The 20,305-nt window shown below is 46.1% G+C and overlaps 1 protein-coding gene across 2 annotated transcripts in view; it reads right to left on the bottom strand.

The window, feature by feature from the left end:
• Snx29 (sorting nexin 29) overlaps nt 1-20,305 on the bottom strand; it is a 202,600-nt gene that overhangs the window by 69,192 nt on the left and 113,103 nt on the right. For both annotated transcript variants that reach the window (XM_090324654.1, XM_090324653.1), the window contains exon 15: nt 9,979-10,085. In XM_090324654.1, the coding sequence (XP_090180780.1) occupies nt 9,979-10,085 (107 nt within the window). The remainder of the gene's footprint in view (nt 1-9,978; nt 10,086-20,305) is intronic.

The following is a 20,305-nucleotide window of genomic DNA, read 5'->3' on the forward strand; positions in this document are numbered from 1 at the left end:
CAGGTCACTCCGCGGGCCAGGACTGGAAGCTGGGCAGACACGTCCCAGGGCTCACATCTCCCCTCCAGCTCTGTAGACACCCCATGACAAAATCTGTACAATCAGATGTACGATATGATGATGTGGGGCATGAAAGTGCCAAGCACAATTACCACAATCAAGTTAATTAGCACATCCGTCAGCCCCTAGTCACAGCTTTGCATCAGAAAGAGAAGGCCAAATTCACAGAGTCTACTCTCCTGGCTGGCCCAGGCCAGCTATACAGTGGCGGTAACCACAATCATCAAGCTAAGCTTCTTAGAACCACACATCTGTGCCTTTGGCCAACATCTCCCCACCTACCCAACCCCAGCCCCTGGCTTCTGCCCTCTACAGTGCCCAGATTCCAGCCCTATGTAAAGGGAGGTTGCCTGTAGGTGCAGATGTGACAGAGGAACAGAGGGATAAGGAAGCCAGGTATTTGAAGGAGGAGAGCAGAGATAGAAGCTTGTGCTTGGGGTGAGCCAACATTTCCCTCTAGGAAAATGAAACAAATATATAAAATCAAACACAAAGACAAAGCAGAGAGCCCTTTTTCTAGTCTGGATTTTGATACTTCAAAATGACACATCCTCGAAGAGTGGTACTCAATGGCTATGGGGAGGGGAGGTGTGGATCTGCCCCCCAGGAGGTATTTGACTACATTGACATTACTGTTTTGTCAGAGCAGGGGAGAAGGTCTGACCAGAATCCAGTGGGTGGAGCCAGGCATGCCAGAAACACCCTACATGGCACAGTATGGCCCCCACAACAAAGAGCCCTCATATGGAGCAAGTCACTGGGCCAGGAGGGAAGGGGAGAGGAAGGGTGAGAAAAGGGGGAAAGAGGGAGGGAAAGAAGAAGGGAAGGAGAGAGAAGGAGAAAGAGAAGAAGGGAGGAAGAAAGGGGAAATAGAGTGGGAGAAGGAAAGGGAAAAGGAAAGTGTTTTCTGACCTAGAAATTATCAAGAACTATAAAAGGCTATTGAAAAGAAAATGGATATAATTCTGATTTGTCAGAAAAATGGCAGGAAATTTACATTTCTTTCCCCCATACATAAGGGCCTCTAGCACAAAGTCTTAGATGTAAAATGGTATTCTAACTGCTGAAAGCCATTTAATCCACTTGATTTTTATCACATTTCATAGAAATTGACCAGCACTTTGCTATAAATTTAGGCCATCTAAGCAGCTTCAGCCTAGAACACCAAGGGGGCTGCTGTGAAGTTTTTTCTCTCTTTTTTTTTCTTCTGGAGAAACACCCCCACACACAGTGACACAACAGAGGGAAAGCCTTCCTATTCACTTAAACCAGGAAAGATTGCCCAGGAAGACAAAAAGGTAGTATTTCTTCATTTAAATCCAGGTTTCTGCATATTACAGAGTAGGAACTGGGCTGTTCCAACAAAAATGTACTACATTTAGAAGAGAACTGAGCTCAAAGGCTCATTTTTGAGATCCATCCACTCAGGTTCCTGGAGAGGAAAAGGCAGGGGCACAGAAGTTGGTCTTTGTTAAAGTTTTGAAGGTTTTGTAAAGCTGGTCTCTCTCTTCCACCTCCAAAATGGCTACTTTTTTTTTTCCTAGTCCCCTGAAGGATCTGGGAGAGACAGCCCCAATGACAATCTGTGCTAAAGAAACCACATTCTTTGCTCAAAGCCCCGCACAGAATTGTCTGCATGAGCCACACAAGCAAGTGGATGGAAACTTAACACGTGCCGTGCAGAAGCAAGGTTGACAGTTTGCCCTGGCAAGCCTGAGCTGGCTGTACTGAATATGGAACCCATGAGTCATGCCAAGGAGACAGAGTATATTCGGTGCCTGCCTTCACCGGTTCTGGAGGTAAAATTTACCTTTGTCAACGGAAACTACAGCAAAAGCAGGATGCTGATGGGGGGAAAAAATAGCCATAAAGGAAGTTGTGAAAGAGTTGTTTTTTTGAAAAATAAAGTTAAGAAAGCTGTGGGCAACTTGGAGTTCTCAGGCTGGTGGGAAGGAGAGGAATATTCAGGAAAACTGGTAATCCACCTGAAAAACAGAGGCTCATTGTGGGTGCTTCATGGTCCTCTCTGGGGTCTATGTCTCCCAAAAAGGAATCAGCAGTCATGATATGGTGGAAGCAAGGATTGCGGAAGGAAAGCACTTTTCCCTGGCCCTGGATCCAAGGCCCAAAGACATTCTAAACGGGGTGAACAAGCAGGAGAGAGACACAAGCAGACCTGGAAGGACCCAACTCTACCCTAAGAGAAAACATGCCATACAACTGAGCCTAGAATAAGGGTAGATCTGCAAGGGAACAGACTGGGGACTTCCTGGCCTTGGGGGAGGAGTGAGTCCTCAGAAAACAAACAGCTCACTATCCCATCAGAGATGAGAAGGCGAACCCTCAAGAAGAGATGATGTGCTGCTCTGTGCATGACAAGGCTCAGATTCAAGATGACACTTGTGTCCCCAGAAGGTCACAAGAAGGGTCTCCACTACAGCATGCACCCGTCCTAAGAGAAAGAGCAGCAAACATGCTAGCCCTTTTTCATTTAAGCCACATATAAATGTTGCATTTCAGTGCCTGTTCCCAGGCTGAGGACACCTGAGGCTCTGAGGGCTGAAGCAACAGCGCCTTGGTGTTCATCCTCACTTTCTGTCTAATATGGGGACAGACCCCTCTCACAATTTGGCTTTATAGGTGTTTTTCAGCAGAATTTGGAGTCTGGAATTTGATAAGCAGTTTCTATCAATTCCCATGTAACCTGAAACATCAGTAAGCTCATCAGGCCTCAGATTCTTCCCCAGTGAGGGTGCGTATTAAGACCCCACAACGACTACGAAAGGATGAGACAAACAAGTGTTTAGAAATGAGCCCACACAGTGAATATTGGGATAAACCTCGGCTGGCGAGCCTGGCAAAGATCTCTGCAATCTCTTAAGATACCTGCAGCTCCCCCAGAACAACAGAACAGCTCAGGATTAATATACAAAAAAGATTCTTTTTGCTTTTATTTTTTAATCTACTCAAACATGTCCCAAAGTGAATTAAGCAAAACTACAAAAAAGTTCTAATTTGTTCGTTCTACAGAGCTTTTGGATCAAAGCAAGTTATTAGCTGAGCTACAGAATTCATTTGATTAATTTGTCCTGTAATGAACTGAGAGATGTTATATATTTTAATCCTCAAACTGGCTCCCAGTTCAATTTTAAATCTACATTAAGGTTCAGGAATGCCTTCAGCTGTAAGACAGCCACAAAACATCTCAGGAAACCAAAATGGCAGACTTCACCCCTCCGGGTAACATCTTGGTGAACAATGGGGCAACTGGATCAAGTCCACTGAATCAGCAAAATTGGGTCAAAACATTGGCTGTTTGGCCTAAAGTATTCTACTCAACCATCCTGAGCCACCATGCAGTCAGCCTAAAGCTAAATGTCAGGACAGATGTAATATCCAGACCAGTACTGTACCCATGACAGGTATGTGTTAGACAGTGTTGATTGCATCTAGCAGGCAAAAGTGACTCAAGCCTGCTTATAACCCTAGCTACTCAGGAGGCTGAGATTAAGAATCCAGGTTCAAAGGTAGCCACAGCAACAATTTTCAAGAATCGCATCTCCAATTAACCACCAAAAAGCAGGATGTGAAGATGTGGCACAAGGGATAGAGCACTAGCCTTGAGTGATAAAAGCCAAGTGAGCATGAAATCTTTGAGTTCAAGTCCTAGACAGGAGTGTGCGGGCATGCATGCATGTGCCCATGTACACATACGTGTACACCCCCTACACAGACACACACTTACTTCCACTGTAGGTAGGTGAATGAATGCCTGGTGAAAATCCCCCAGTGTTCCAAGTAACACTGTCTGAGTATGGCTGTGAATAGCAGCTACATGCAACACAGACAGGTTAGCTGGGCCCTGGTCTTTGTTCACTTAACACCAAAGCCACTGTGCCTTCCTTGTGTCTGCCTCATGGCAGAAGAGAACAGACCAGAAGGCTTCAGGCCCTTCTAGTGAAATAAACAAGAGCTTGGCACTATCAGAAGCCAAGTCCCACATCCCACTATGTATCAAGGGCCATTTCCAAAGTGACTGGGAACCCTTAGGCAACACATTTTATCAGCTATTTCCCCAGTCAAACAGCCACAAACTGTGCAAACTCAAAGTCTTCCAGCCGGGCCCCCTCAGGACCAAAACATGCAGAGCACTTTTGAGAAACAAGTCTCTCAGCATCATTGGCATGCCTGACAAAACTCAATCTTCCAAACTAGGTCAGAAACAGCTGGCTAGATTAGGAAGGGAATTTCAATGGAAGGGTGGACCTCCATGTGTGCCTCTGTCAGGGAGGAGCAGGCCCAGAGAAAAGCAAAGGATGAGCTTCCCTCTTGTGCCAGCTCCAAAAAAAAAAAAAAAAAAAAAAAAAGCAGCATTAACTAGAGACTAAAGCATTAAAAAGAAATCTAAGCTGGGTGTTGGTGGCTTACAATCCTAGCTACTTAGGAGGCTGAGACCTGAGGATGGTGGTTCAAAGCCAGCCTGGGCAGGAAAGTCCAGGAGATTCTTATCTCCAATTAACTACCAGAAAACCAGAAGTGGAGCTGTGGTTCAAAGTGGGAAGGGAGGGAGGGAGAGAGAGAGAGGGAGACAGGGAAGGGAGGGAGGGAGAGAAAGGGAAGGACAGGAAGAGGGAGGGAGTCTCTGAGACAGAGACACACAAAGAGAAACCTACAGACTTGCTAGCAGAAAGACTAACAGTGCTCGTGATAAGAAACCAAGGGTGCTGGGTCCATGTCTCTGGGCTGTCAACCCATCAGCTGCCTGGAGACGCTGCGGACCTTGGTGCACACTGCTCCTGCAGCCTGGCCTGCCCTTCCCACCGGGCCTTGCTGGCAAAGTCCCTTCTGCAGCGCAAGCTCAGCTAGGCACTGAGTTCTCTGACACTCCAGTTCTGCCCCTCCGCCTCTGGTTCTCAGGCTCTGTGGACGCCCTCTTCCTGGGGCTCAACTGAATGCTTGCTGTACACACTCATTTGCTGATGATGCTCACTCCTCCCCTCTCAGGAATGGGGCCACCAAGGGAAGGACCCATGAGTGTTTTCTGTAAGTGCTTCACCATGAGTAACAAGCCCTCACAGCTTCCACCACCAGGCATACCCAGCCCTACCAGGCCATCTTGTGAGCCTTCCCAACAAGACCAGAGACTCCCGTCGGGGTGGAAGGGCTAGAAGTACCTTCCAGAAGCCACTTCCCGCCTGAACAAGGAACGCTAATATAAAATGGGCCCAAAATAGTGTGGGGCTGAAAAGCTGAAAAACAGCCACTATAATTACAAGTATTTTTATCTGCTGCCCAAAAAGGAGCATTGGCTCATTTTCTGAGTGTTTCGGTAGGGAAGTTCATGTGTCCGTTCTCAAATACTTCATCTTCTCAGATCAGAGGATGCACCAGGAACCAGACTTCAGCAGAAGTGAGAACACACAGATAAACAGCAGGGCTTTGGCGCTAGTGTCCACTGAGGGTCCTGGGGGTCCATTATGGGCTTCAACATCTCCTGGGGGCCCTGTATGAAGCAGGACATTAGATGCCTGAAGCTCTAGCAGAACAATAATGTGCGGGGAGCAGGGCACCACTGGGGATAATCTTGAATTATTGCTAGCTTTCAAATGGAACACCAAGGTCATAGGAATTTTTTTCTTGCTCTATTCTTTTAAACGTGAGCCCTGATACTTTATCAGCAATATAGTGCAGGTAACCAGGGGTCGAGGCCATGTGCTTCTGGGTCTCCAGGAGAGTGGGGTGAAGTAGGACTGGCCCTGAGCTGATAGCTAGAAGTCAGTGGTTGGGACAAGGCAGCCCTACAGACTCTTCCATGTATACCAGGCATTCGCAATAAAAATATCAGGAGGGCAGGGGGAGGGGGGGGCTGGCAGTGTGGCCTAGTGGTAGAGTGCTTGCCTAGCATGCACAAAGACCCAGGTTCAATTCTTTAGTACCACATACGTAGAAAAAGCTGGAAGTGGTGTTGTGACCCAAATGGTAGTGCTCCAGCCTTGAGAAAATCCAAGGACAGTGCTGAGGCCCTGAGTTCAAGCCAGGGCTGGCAACAACCACAAAGTTTAAAAAAAAATTACTGAGGGAGTCGTGTGGAATATAACTGCCTCCTCTACCTCCAGAGACCTGGACCCCCAGACTCTGGGGAAAAGCTGTCTGTTATGTGGTCACATCTCCATCTCTCTCAGACTGGCCGGGGATTAGCATAGCCACCTGCGGCTATGGCTTTGTGAGCTGTTTGCTGGATGGGTGAGAGAGGCAGGGGCAGCAGAGCATTTCCACCTCATATGTATGACTGCTACAGCCCTTCCCCAGGATGCTGGGAGGGAACAGTAAGGAAGGGCTCCCTGGAAGGGCTTCTTGGGACTATGCCCCAAGTCCCTCTCCCTGATATCCAATCTGAGTCCCTAGGACCAGCAAAGGCCTCTGTGGTGAGCCTTTTAGGTGTGATAAGGTACATCCATTGTTGCAGGACTTCACAGTTGTAGGATTTTTTTAAAATAATTTGCATGTTTTAAAAGATACACTGTGAAACACTTATCACTATATTAATGTGGAATCTAGATTTACCTTCAGAATGTGGAGAGGCAGGGGTGAAAGATGAGGAGTGGCCAAGACTACTAAGTAGCTGAAGCCAGGTGACAGTACACAGAGGCACGTGTGGAAGAGTTCCTTAGAAGTTTGTCTGTGGCAGTCATTCATACTTTAGAGGCAAACATGACCACCCTGACAGAAAGGAGAACCCATGGGCCCCACAAAAGAAGCAGTTAAAACTCTCAACTCTGCCCATGAGCCACCCTTTCCCTCTAGCACAGGGTAAGAAGCTGGTCTCAATCTACTCAACAACTTGTGATTCCCCCTCACCCCCAAAAAAGCCTCTCAATACTATGCTTTTCATTTTGGGAATCAACTTAATGTGGAGCTCAGCTCTGAGTCTTTCTATAGAGTCCCATATTTTATTTAAAAGCCCACTTCCCTCGTTTGAGAATGATTCCTGGATACATCAAAAGTGTCAGGATGTGTTGGTGGCAATTTGTGGAGCAAGCACGAAGGTCTAGCAGCCCTGGGAACATGTGCATTTTATCAGAATGATGATCAAATCCATAGCCATTTCCAGCAAGTGATGATGAATGTATTTTTTTTTACCAGCTTGATGCTTAAGCTTACTTTTCCATTAATAGTAACTCTGCCATTATAATGAGAATAAACGTCCCTAATATACCATTTATTTCACCCATGAGCCAAAATTCAGGGACTAACGACACTCATACAGTAAATGATAAGTACCCTGTAATTTGACCAATCAGTCACCAACTAGCTGAGCCCCGCTGCGGGGAAGAGAGTGAAGTTCTGCTGGCAGCGGGTGGACCGAGGTGTGAACGCTAACACACACACACACACACACACACACACACACACACACACACACACACACACACAGCAAGGAGTGAGCAGCCAGGTGCAGACTGCACAAGCCAGGCTAGGCAGGCACAGGCACTGTAACAGAACTAGGCTGTTGTGGGCAGAGAGCAGATGTGGAAAGGGGAAATAACAACTGATCTTAAATGTACAGACATTTCCTATAAATTGGGGTATTTAAGCAAGAGAAAAACTTTTTTTTTAATTTAGGGTATTTGTGGGGTCTTTGAATCTTTGAGACAGGGTCTAGCAGTGTAGCCCAGCAGGCCTCAAACATGAGATCCCCTTGACTAAACCTTTTGAATGCTGGGATTACAAGCATGCACCACTATACCCAGTTACAAACCAGATTCTAACCTCAGCGAAAAGAGAATTTACTATTAACTGTTAATGAAGTGGAGAATCTGAGTCACAGAAGAAACGAGACACCGCACTGCTCAGGCAAGTTCACCTAGGGGACAATGGCAGAGTCTCACAGACTAACCAGTTTACCAGAGCAATGTTACTGAGGCTCACTGTTGAACGAGTGGGCTCCCAAGCCTGAGGCATTCCTGAGTGACTCCAGAGTTAAAGCCCAGCCCCTAGAGCGGGTCCAGTGTCTGGCTAGGAGTCCACTCTGTCTCCTTTGGACAGATTACTTTCCACCAAGATGGTAGGCAAGAGTGCAGAAGCATATCCTCCAAAAGAAACCAGACAAGGGGAAGGAACTAAGGTGTAATAATACCATGTCTGCTCCAGGCTCTGGCCTGTGCTCTACCGTTTAGTTCCCACAGAAACCCATGAATACATTTTAGTAGCTGTATTCCACTGACGGAGACCCTGAGGCTGAGAGAGGCTGTGTGGCTGCCTGTGGAAACATGGTAGCAATGTGGCAAACCTAGACTAAGTCCAAGAGGATCCCTTCCAAGCCATCAGGCAGGACCCAGCGGCAACAAAGAGATGCAGGACCAAAGTCCAAATGCTATGGATACTTTACACTTTTCTTGAAGCCAACTACTAGAATAGAATGGGGAAATCTCGAGAGAGAGGGATAAACCAAAGAAATTATACTTAAAAGAGGCAAAGAAGCGGGTCTCAGATGTATCTTGGATGTGTCTAATATCTTTGATCTTCAAAACCCTTGGAGAAACAAATCCATCTCCTCTGAGGTCTCAGATCTTCAAGAGGGGTGAGAAGTTTACAAATGAAATCTGAGCATCATTGCCACCGTCTCAGAGAAGGAGAAGGGAGCAATCGAAGGAAGCTGTGTTAGGGGCTAACCCTGAAGAACTGCCTTGGAGGACACAGCTCCAGGCCCTCTGGGCACAGCGACAGCTCCCTATGTCAGCGCTCTTTCCTGGGTAATGCCTGCCTCACCCAGCTCCTACAGACACTCCCTTACTACTCCGTAACCGAGGCTCAGGTGCAAAGTAATAAAGGCCTAGCACTGTCCACCAACACATCATCAGTGAAAGAAGAGAAACTCAGGGAACATCTCCGCCTCAGCCTTATATTTTCTTGGGAACTGACAGTGCCATTACATACAGGGCAGGGAAAGTCACAAGAGATGGAGAGGAAGGCAAAGAATCCTGCATGTGCTCGGTGAATATCCATCTGCTTGCTGCCCAGTGTCCACTCCAGATTGACTAAGGCCTGTACCCCCTCACCCTGAGCCCCAGGAGACAGCATGCCTCCACAGGAAACCTGAGTCTCCTCCTTTTAGATTCCTAATTCATTCTAGCTGTTTGGGACTGGGGCAGGGAGTAGCCTTCTAACTCACTCCCAACCCGGGGTGGGCTGGAACTCCCACCCCAGGCAGGGAAAGGCACTGTCCACACTCCCCTAAGAGCTCTGCCTTCTCTACTCCATGCCTCTCTAAAGCAAGGGATACCAGGTGCACGCCAGGAATGCCTTTTCCTTATCCAGAAGGAGGGACAAGCAAGGCTGTCTTCCTGGCACTGCCTAAAGGATGACATTGCCACCGACTCTTCCTCAGCTGTGGCTACCCACCTCTGTCCCTCCATTTATCCTCTCCAACATTACAATGGCTGCTCTCTAAACTCTTTTATCCTTCCAGGAGCTCAGCCTTCTCACAGCAAAGGCTTGCAATCTGTGCTCAATTGCTGGGGTGATTTGGAACCGAGCTCTGCTCCCCACTGGGCAATTTCCCAAATTTTCCCCAGCAGCATCTGGGAGCTGCAAGAGCAACAGTGTCTTCTTCCTTATGCAGCTCAGTAACTACAGCTCAGGCACCACCTGCCCACCTGCTGCTAGGACTACAGACTACAGAGCCACCACAGCACTAGTTACACCTGCCCGCCGGCCGCCACAGCTCTCCATTCCTTGTTTCTATCCAAAGTTTCAGTCTTTTGCTTGTCTGTGGATTGATGGATTAGAATTCAGGACCTAGTATATGCTGGGCATATATATGCTGGGCTGCCTCTGGGCCATGTTCTCATGGGGGATGGGCGGGGAGGACACAGGAGCATGTACAGAATCCAGCCTAAGGAAGGTGGCTGGGCTTACCTCAATGAGCTTTCTTTCATAGGAGCTCGCTAGCTCTTCGGCCACTTCACCTGGCTTCTGTTCTGGGACAGGAACTTCTCCATCAACATTCCAAAGATTTGGTACAACTTCAGGAAAAGAATGACATTCAATCAGTATTTTAACACTTATCAGAAATAACTCTCCCTTGGGCCAGGACTGTGGCCTAGTGGTACAGTGCTTGCCTAGCATGCACAAAGCTCAATTCCTCAGTACACAGAAAAAGCACTAGTTTTGGGAAAGGCAAAGGACAGTGCCCAGGCCCTGGGTTCAAGCCCTAGGACAGGCAAAAATAGTAATAACTCTCCCAAAATCCTTCTGGCTTTTCCAGAAAGAACACTCTTTGTAAGGGGGTGGGGTGAGGAAAAACACTAACTACTTAGTGCAAGGAAAAAGAAAAAAACACAAATTATTTAGTGCAACATAAGGTGTTGGTGTGTTGCTTTGGAACCAGAAGAGCCATTAGGAAGGCTATGGAAGATTCTAGGGGATGATCTGGGGCTCAGTAACTTCTAGATACACAACACACAAAAAAGTTTACCACCAATTAAAAGGGATAATAAAATATACACTTTAAAATATACACTTTAAAAAGTTACCAAGGCTCTAACATGAGTTAGAGAATTGTTCAAAAAATTAGAAACAACCAAAAGAACCATTAGATGGTGGTCTAACACAGAGCTGGAATAGTAGTCATCCACAAAAAGGAATGTAAGTTTTATACAGCCTTTAGAAATATTAGCAATATTAATTACATCATTTACAGGGAAACCGATGGATCTGGAACCAATCATGTTAAGTGAGGTAAGCCAAGCTCAAGAGCAATCAATGGTGCATGTTTTCTCTCATAACTGGAAACTACATCTAAAATACACTGGGACATGATAAAATATACAAGACTCTAGGCATTCACACAAAGTGAAACCAAAGGAAGATATTCTTAGTATTTATTCAAGAAATGGAAATAAGAAGTGCTTTCTTTGTTGCTGCTTCCCTTTCCTTTTCTTCTGGTGTTGTTTGTTCATTTGTATGTCTTTGGTAGTATAAGAGGAAGCACAGACGTGGAGGGACAAGAGGGCAAACAAAGTGGTAGTCCTTGGTCACTATGTTGTAAATGAACTACACACTTGGGGGTGAAAATGGAAGGAAAAACAGAGAAAGTAAGGGAATTGGTGACACAGCCCCAAAAGAAATGCCCTGTTTACTTGATTTCTATAACTGTAACCCCTCTGTATATCACCTATATATAATAACAATTTTTTAAATGTTCATGTTGAAAGCCTGTGGTAGATAGAAGTGGCTGTCCATACACAAAGCTGCATGTTGTATCTACATGGAATGTCCAGTACACTGGGAAAGGAGGGGTGAAGATTGACTTCTAGTGGATAAACAGTTTCATCTAGAAGAGTGATAAAAATGTTTTGGAATTACTGGTGATATACAATTTGGTAAGTATAATAAAAACAATGGAGGGCTGGGAGTTAGGCCTAGTGGTAGAGTGCTTGCCCAACATGCATGAAGACCCAGGTTCGATTCCTCAGTACCATCTACACAGAAAAAAGCTGGAAGTGGTACTGTGGCTCAAGTGGGTACCGTGGCCCAAGTGGTAGAGCTCTAGCCTTGAGAAAGCCAAAGGACGGTGTCTAGGCCCTGAGTTCAAGTCCCATGCCTGACAAAAATAAATAAGTTTGGAGGCTGGGGATTTTGTTCAGCAGAAGAGCCCTTGCCTGCCAAGTGCAAGGCCCTGAGTCTGATCCTCAGGTTTGGGGGGAAAAAAAACAACAACAATAACAATGAAACTATACATTTGAAAGATTCATTGTCTGGCACAAAACAGACGTGTCCAGCTCATGGCCTAAAGCCTTCCACTAGTCACAACCAGCAACGGCTCGTTCCCTGCGGATGGGCCCTGAAACACTCTACACTAGGCCCACTGCCACGCCACACAAGCGGAGTTAGTAAATGTCTATTGTCCTAAGCTACTAAATCCTGGTATGCTTCATTATAAAGCAGTAGATGATATCGCATCATAAACCATCTTAACAGGTGCTTCTGGACAAATGATTTCAAAGCACAGATTTAGAGAGATGGTAAGAGGGCTCTGCACAACCAATGTCCACAAAACAGATCACTAAGCAGCTGGCTTGCCCACTGTTGCCCTATGGTCCAAGGATTCTTATCCATAGAGGGGGAGCCATTTATTAGGTTAGACACCTCTCCCCTTTCTGTTGCTAATGATAAATATGTGGCCAGGCAGGCTAGGTATATACAGATACACTACATGATCTGTTTATTTTCAAGTCAAGATGACCTGGTTGGTTTTGTGAGTACATGAGCATTTCAGTTCTCAAACAAGCTCGAGAAACATCAAAACATGACAGCCAAAAAAGAACTGCACACGACATCACGCATTCCCAAAAGAACCACTCCTTGCATCACCACTAACCAGTCAGCAGGGACAGGATCAACTGAATGTCAACTCTCAACAGTCAACATTTGTGGCTGATCAAACAAAACCTTTTTCAGTTGAATCTTTCCTGAGCATGAGGAGCTACTTTGGAAATAAAAAGAATGGCAATTTAATATCCCAGGAGAAGACCATGTTTCTCTACTTATGTTAATAATAGCTTGCTCTGCACTCAAGAACATGGGCTTCAAACACTGCATTTCAGAGCCAGGCAACCTGAAACCTAAAATTTACTCATTAATAACTTTTCTGCATAATTGGAATGGCTTTACCAGTTTCTATAAGTTGCCATTTAGCCCTAGGGAAGGACTGAATTTAAAAAAAAAAAAAAAAAAAGGAGAAGGAGAGCTGTTGGCATCCAATAGGACAAACAGACAATTCCACCTATCACCACATTCCAGAAGAATCTCTCAAGGTAATATACAAAGAGAAGTCAAGTGGTCAAGTGCAAGGGTAAATATGGTATGGGCTGTATTTGATGTACTGCCTAAAATTCAAAATCTATGTCCATATCCAATGGGTTCTCAGAAAAATAAAAAATACAACTTGTGAGTGGAGATGAGAGGGAATAACTGGGAGAGGAAAAGGGTGACATGGTTAAAAAAGAAATGTACTCTCAAAAAAAACCCAACAACAAAATATGTACTCTCTATCTGACTTATGTAACTGTAACCCCTCTGCACATCACCTTTACAATGACAATAAATAGTTAAAAAAAAAAAAGCAATATTGCTCCATTTCAAAAGAATCTGGTACCCTGACAGGCCATTTTAGTTTTGTGATAAACATGTGTATGTGATCTTTGTGGCATGGCACAAACCAACCCACCTACTTATTATTCATAGGTAAATCTACTCTATTTACTAGCCCAACCTCTCAGTAGTCAGAAATTTTCTCCTGTATTTCCATGATGGTATAATTATAAAGTCAGATTTCAAATGAAGAAGAAAAAAGTGATTTGGCAAAAGCAGTAAGCCTTCTCTTTTTAAATTCAAATAGTCAGACACAAACATGTTGGTAAAGCACAAAGAGATAGACTTAGGATGGGAAAAGCTGTGGGTTACCTTGCACCATTAGCAGGTCATTCAAACTTGGAGAACATTACAGTCTGCACCCTGCTGCAACCTGCTGAATCTATTTGGGGACATCTGTGATAAGTCATCTGAATTAAGTAGACCCTATGCTGGTCTCACTCACAGGCACAGAGAACACATGGGGTTTGTGCTAAAGTATTTTAAGCAAAACCTGAAACGCCATGGAGAGCAGCCCAGAAGCAGTGTACCATTAACTTAGCTTTCCTCCCATCTGAACACACTGAAGTACCTGACCCTGGGCACAGAGAGGTAGCCAGCGGTAAGTGGATGAGAAATCATTTTACACAGAGAAGGTTTTCAGAATGCACTACCACAGAGGTGCTGGAAGGCCTTCTGTGCTAGGGACCTGGAGAGGCTCCGGAAAGGGGGGCAGGGGAGAATGACTCAAGGCTGTAGATCCTGTAGGTGATCTGGCCAGGTCACCGGGGAAGTGACCATGTGAGATCCACACTATGCCACATGAAGTTCACACACTACCCTCACACCTCTGTCCTCTGAGTGTCAGAAGAGCCCAAATCTAAGGAGAACCTGGCAAAGCAAGGAAGGTGACAGCCTGTCCTTGCCCAGGGTCTTAAGACAGACAAGAAAATGCCCAAAGAGGTTACCAGTGCCCTGAACCACTCCAGATGCACAACTCCCATGCACAACTGGAACACGAGTAAGTATGCAAAGAAAGGATTTGTGCACCTCCAGAGATAGCATGCACACCTGCACACCCCACTTCCTTCTGAGCCTTGGTTTCCTCATCTGTCAAACAAGGGGAAGGAACCACCTGTGACAATTAAACACCATAGGAACTATTGCCTACTCTTGCTCCAAGCCTGGCCAGTTGAATATGGTGCAGCTAAAAGATGACACCTGCCAAAAGAATGGGATGAACACAACAGTACAAAAGGCACAGAGGGAACCGAGCATCAGTGGTTCATACCTGTAATCCTAGCTACTCAGGAGGCTGAGATTGAGGATCCTGGTTCAAAGCCAGCCAAGGAAGGACTATCCATGAAACTCTTATCTCTAATAAACTACTCAGAAACACTGGAAGCAGTTCTGTGGTTCAGGTGATAGGGCACTATCCTTAAGCTGAAAGAGGCTCAGGGACAAAACTCAGGCCCCCACTTCAAGACCCAGGACTGGCCCAAAACAAACAAACAAAAGGCACAGAGGCCAGAGCTAGAAAGACCTAACTTCAAATCCCAACAGGCCAGGTTCTACAAGGTATCTGGCTTCCCTGGGCCCAGCCTTCTGCCTAACTAGCAGGTACTGTTGGAGAAGCAAATGGGAAATTGATGAGGAAGCTAGAGCCTGGTGCAGAAGCCTGCTGTGAATGCAGGGCATGGTAGGAATTATTGTAGCATCAGGCCATCAAACTCCACCTTGACTGCAATCACAAAACTGCCACCCTCAGAGGAGGCGCAAAAAAATTCTCAACATTTCCTGATTCAATTACTGAGCCTGAGTATATCAACTTAACAACAAAAAAAATTGGTCAGCAAAGACACCTGACAACTCTTATTGGAAATGCAACCCAACTAACAAAGTAGGCATCACATGGTATGCTTGTAGGCATAAAACCTCCCTTCTCCACTTTTATTTCTGTAAATGTTTATTTTCTCAGCTGGACAGGGTTGTACACACCTGTAACCTCAGAACGTGGGGCTAAAGTGGGTAGATTGCAAATCCAGCTGGTCTCACAAGTTAATGAAGTTTTCTCTGATTATATTAGCAACATGATTCACTGCAGGGGAAAATTCTATTTTTTACATTTGTAGGCCCCAGCTGTACACTTGTCAGGTGCCAGTACATGCAGGAATAGGTCCGGATATAAGGCCCAACCCAACCCAAATGATTTACCTAGAGCGCTTACATTCCCTACATGTGTAGTGTCATTTGTCCTGCAGTTATTAGAAGGTAGCAGCTGTGATGAGCCAAGCTTCAGCCCTCACAACATGAAGGGCTACGGGATGCTGACCACATGTGGGGCACTTTCTAAGCTCCTCACCCATCATCCTTGTTATCAGTTGGCACTGAGGGAGCCAATCTACTGTTTCTGATGACCCACAGAAACTAGAAGTTGTTGCAGACTTGCTCATGGGCTGGGGACTGGCAGGGGTTCCACTGGGAAAGGGTACAGCATCCACCAGAATCACCTGGTGCTATACATAATCTGTACTGAGTCTACGCACTGAGCCACTGAACCGTGTCCTCTTGGAACAGGTCTATTCTGAGGTATGCAGGTCATGTGTTTGGGTTTACAGACCTAAGGACAGGAGATCCTACATGGGGACTGTGGGTCACGCGTAACTTCAGACTCCCCTGTCCCACCAGCCTCACCAAGTCCTACCTCCCTGGCCATACACTGACACATGCATTTACATGTACAGTATGTACACATTTGTGTGCTCTGGCTGCTTTTATTTTTTGTGACACACAGAATACACAGAACGTTGTGTAGCTGGAGACAGCAGGCACACTGCGGAGCAAGCCAGCCCAGTCCTCCTTCATCACAATCTATGCCTCTGCCTTTTACGGATCTCAGCTCAAACAGTGTCACCTTACCCAGGCTTGTACTTCTCTGTGCCCATGTGTAAATATGTCTGTGGAGACTCTTAAAAATGGAACTGTGTGGCCAAAGGGAGCACAGATTGAATCTTGGTACCCCACAAGTACCCAGGGAACATTACCAGCCACCTCTGAGGCCTTGGCCTCCCCCTCTACCAGAAGCCGCTCCAAGTTCATTTCAGTTCACTCTTTAAACAACATCTGAGCAGGCATGACAGAGCAAAGGCCTGAACTCCACCCAGAGAGCCCTACTGAGACAAGCAAGTAGAGGAGAAAGATCCCTGGAAGGTTGAAACATTTAAGGAAACCACAGACCCTAAGTCCCCTGGGGACCAAACAGCTAAAGGATGACAATACAGGCACCCCCCCTCCCACGGGTGATAGAGAAAAAATACCAGAAGTGGGACACAGGCACCCACAAGTGCTATGCTTCACAGCATACTGTGGCTACACCAGTAAGGACCTTGAGTGGCATGAAAGGAAATCCAGCGCCTGAGACACAAAGCCAGTGCCAGTCTATACAATATTAGGGACAAAAAAGATTATTTTTTTTGTTAAAATAGGAGGGAAAAACCATGCAATTAATGCTGACAGTTTGAAATGTGTCCCAGTTCAGAGACTTTCAAGAGAACAGAGTCAAGACTGGAATAGGGATGCCTACGGCACGGGCAGGAAAAGGGAAAATTACCATCCCTGAAGCTCAAGGTCATGACAAAGTCTAATATTTCAAGAGGAAAAAGATAGGCTTAGAATAATGTTGAAAGCTCACTTCCTTTATGAATTCCTGGGAACACCACAGGGTCAGATCACAGTGGAAAGAGAAAAGGTATCACAAAGAAACCCAAGAAGCCTAGATGTGACTGATGCCTCCAGGGGAACAGAAGACAAAAGCGCAGAAAGATGGGCTGATATGGGATGGGCCAAAGGCCTGAGCAGCTGTGGTCACAGGCAGACCAAGCCACAAATGGAGCCGTGGCTCAAAGTGGTACAGCTAGTACTAGCCATAAGCACAAACATTCCGGGACGGCACCCAGGCCCAGAGTTCAAGCCTCAGGACACGGACACACATGGACATGGACACGGACATACACAGATACACATACATATACACATACACACACACATGCTCACACACAATATAATAACAATAACTAAAGCAAAAATAAGCAAGATACATTCAAACCGATGCTGTTAGGAGCTTCAGTGCACCCACTATAACTAGGGTGGCTCTAACTGGAGAAGAACAGAAAGGAAACTCCATCTTAGCCAGCAGAGCCAACTCTGGCAGACAGATCAGGTGGCCAGCCACGACAACACTGACCAAAGCCCACAAACACCTGGAAGCTGAGTGCTCTTTCCAGGTGAGAAAGAGAGAAAGAGCCCTTGACATATTTGGAACAATATGATAATAAATGACAAACCAGAGGCTATTTAAAAATGCCCACAGAAATGTTCTGAGAACTTAACAACCACCCCCTCCCAATCCTAATTACATGGAGGAACCCAGAGTGAGGAAGCTCTGGAGTAAGTGCAGGTTGGCAGAAAGAAGAAGGGACCTGCAGGGAGGAAAACACAGCAGGCCCAGAGGCTGCCGCTGCTGGCCTGGCTGCTGGTGGGGAAACCAGAGAAAAGAAGATAATATTCTGGCAAAGGGAATGGCAAGTGCTCCGCTCCCGTTGACCTTGGGGACTCCTTGGGAACACAGAAGTGGCCAGTGAAATGGGACAACAAGAAGAAATATAAATAAGTAAGAAATACGTAAGGAAATGTTTACATCTTTGACCGCAAAGGAAATCCAAGTTACAACTACACTTAAGAGTCCATCTTCAGTCAGAATGGCCACCGTCAAGAAAACAGCTGGTACCAGTGGCTCAAGCCTGTCATCCTAGCTACTCAGGAGGCCGAGATCTGAGGATCATGGTTCAAAGCTAGTCCGGGGCAGGAAAGTGCAATCACTATGAAAATCAGTATGGAAGTTCCTTAAAAAATTGAAGATATTCTATCTGGCAAATGTCATGTAACCCTTTTATTAAATACAATAAAAATATTTTTAAAAAATTGAAGATAGACATATCTTATGATCCAGCCATATCATTCTTTGACATATATCTGAAAGAGAATAAATCAATATACACAAAAGAGGCCTTCCTACTCATAATAACTGCAGCCCTGTTCATAACAGCCAAATGGAGTGATCCAGGGTGCTCAAGAACTAATGAGTGGTGGGTAAAGAAAATACAACATACAGCATGCATGCACATATGCACACGCATGCGCTTGTACGTGCACACGCACGCATGTGTGCGTGCACGTGCACACACACACACACACACACACACACACAGGAAATGATACCATACGCAGGAAAATGGATACAAGTGGAGACTGTTGTGTTGAGATAAGCCAGACTAAAAACACCCAAAAATCACAAGTGCCTGCTCATTTGTGAAGCACAGACATGAATATGATCGTGATAGTGATGACAGTGGTGGGAGTGGGAGTGATAATGATGATAGTGATGATGACAACGGTAATGGACATGAATGTGATGGGGAAGCTGCCTAGGAGATCAGTGGGAGGTGGGGAAGGGAAAGGAGGGACACTGAGGTGTTTACATGCATCAAAGAACATTGCATACACACACACACACACACACACACACACACACACACACACAGATAATACAATGAAACCTCAGAATAAAAATAAAATACTGGTTGCTTAAACCCACTCATTTTCCAAGTGTTTTTTTTTTTCTCTTTTTTTTTTTTTTGCCAGTCCTGGGCTTGAGCTCAGGGCCTGAGCACTGTCCTTGGACTTTCTCAAGGCTAGAGCTCTACCCCTTGAGCCTCAGCACCACTTCTGGCTTTTTTCTATGTATGTGGTACTGAGGAATCGAACCTGCGTCTTCATGCATGCTAGGCAAGCACTTTAACCAGTAGGCCAAACTCCCGGCCCCCCAAGTGATCTTTTAAAAAGAAACCCTTCATATAAACATTCTACTACTTTAAGAGACAGCCCGGCACCTCCGCAGTCCGTCCTTCATTCAATGAGCATTCCTTCCCTGACTGTGTGCTAGTCTTTGTGCCAAACACTAGGCATCGTGTAAGAAACCGCCATCTACTTCCACCCAGAGCTTGGATTCCAATGGGCCAGCAAACGTATTTTTATATGAGCCTATGCTGTACACACAGAGGACATCACAGCAATGTCCCAAGCAGGGAACAGTGTCACCCCGAGGCCTAATGTGATTTCTGTCTTCAGGAGAGACTCCCGGGAACGTGGGGGCAGCAAGGGGGCTGTTACACAACCCAGCTGTGGGGAAACCATGGATCTCCTTGCTCTCAGGTTTCCCACACATGGCTTCCCAGCCTTCCCCATTACTTCTGCACAAATGCAAGGTATGAATAAGGAGCACACATGGCTGCCACCACAGCTGCTTTTCTCTTTTAAGATTCTCCCAACACACCTCCCCAGCATGCCATATGAGGAGCTCCATCTAGAGAAAACCAGGTCTAGAAATCACTTAGGAGGGGACTCTGTATGGCCCAACTGAGGCTGAAAATAAAACACAATCGTGAGCTCCACAGGGTGCTGCATTTTAACGCCTGGGCCTGAAGCAGCAGCAAATAGACGATAGTTCACAGGGAAATGAAGTAAAAGCAGAAAGCCTACAGAATACACCCAGATGAAGAAACGCAAGGCAAGATGCCCTGGCTTGTCCACTTTATCCCCCACAACCTCTGAACTGCTGTATTTCACACCCACTCACCTCACAAGCCCACCGTTGTCCCTGGCTGGCTGGACTGTGGTAGCATCTGGGTGATCTCTCATCCTGACTCTTCTGTCCAGGGTGCAGCTCAGGGGCTGTCACCACAGTTCATGATTCTACAAAGCTTTGCACTTGTCTGACCATAAAGATCAAACCCTTTCTAGGAGCTATGAGCCCTGCAGGTTCTGGGAATGTCCCATTCCTAGCCTGAGCTCTACCTACAAGCATGGGCTCTCTTCATCAACTCCAAGGGGCTGTTCTTGTTCCTTCTCCAGGCCCTCTCCACCCAGAATGCAAGGTGACACCATTATCTCCACCTTAGTCTCCACACCACCATTGCAAAGAGGCACCCCAGGCCACACGCCAACCAGCCCTGGTCTGGAAAAGGCCTGGAAAGCTTCAGGTATCGACTGTGCC

This window comes from Megascapheus bottae, chromosome 36 (genome assembly GCF_031878675.1).
Source record: "Megascapheus bottae isolate mThoBot1 chromosome 36, mThoBot2.hap1, whole genome shotgun sequence".
NCBI classification, from domain to species: domain Eukaryota; kingdom Metazoa; phylum Chordata; class Mammalia; order Rodentia; family Geomyidae; genus Megascapheus; species Megascapheus bottae.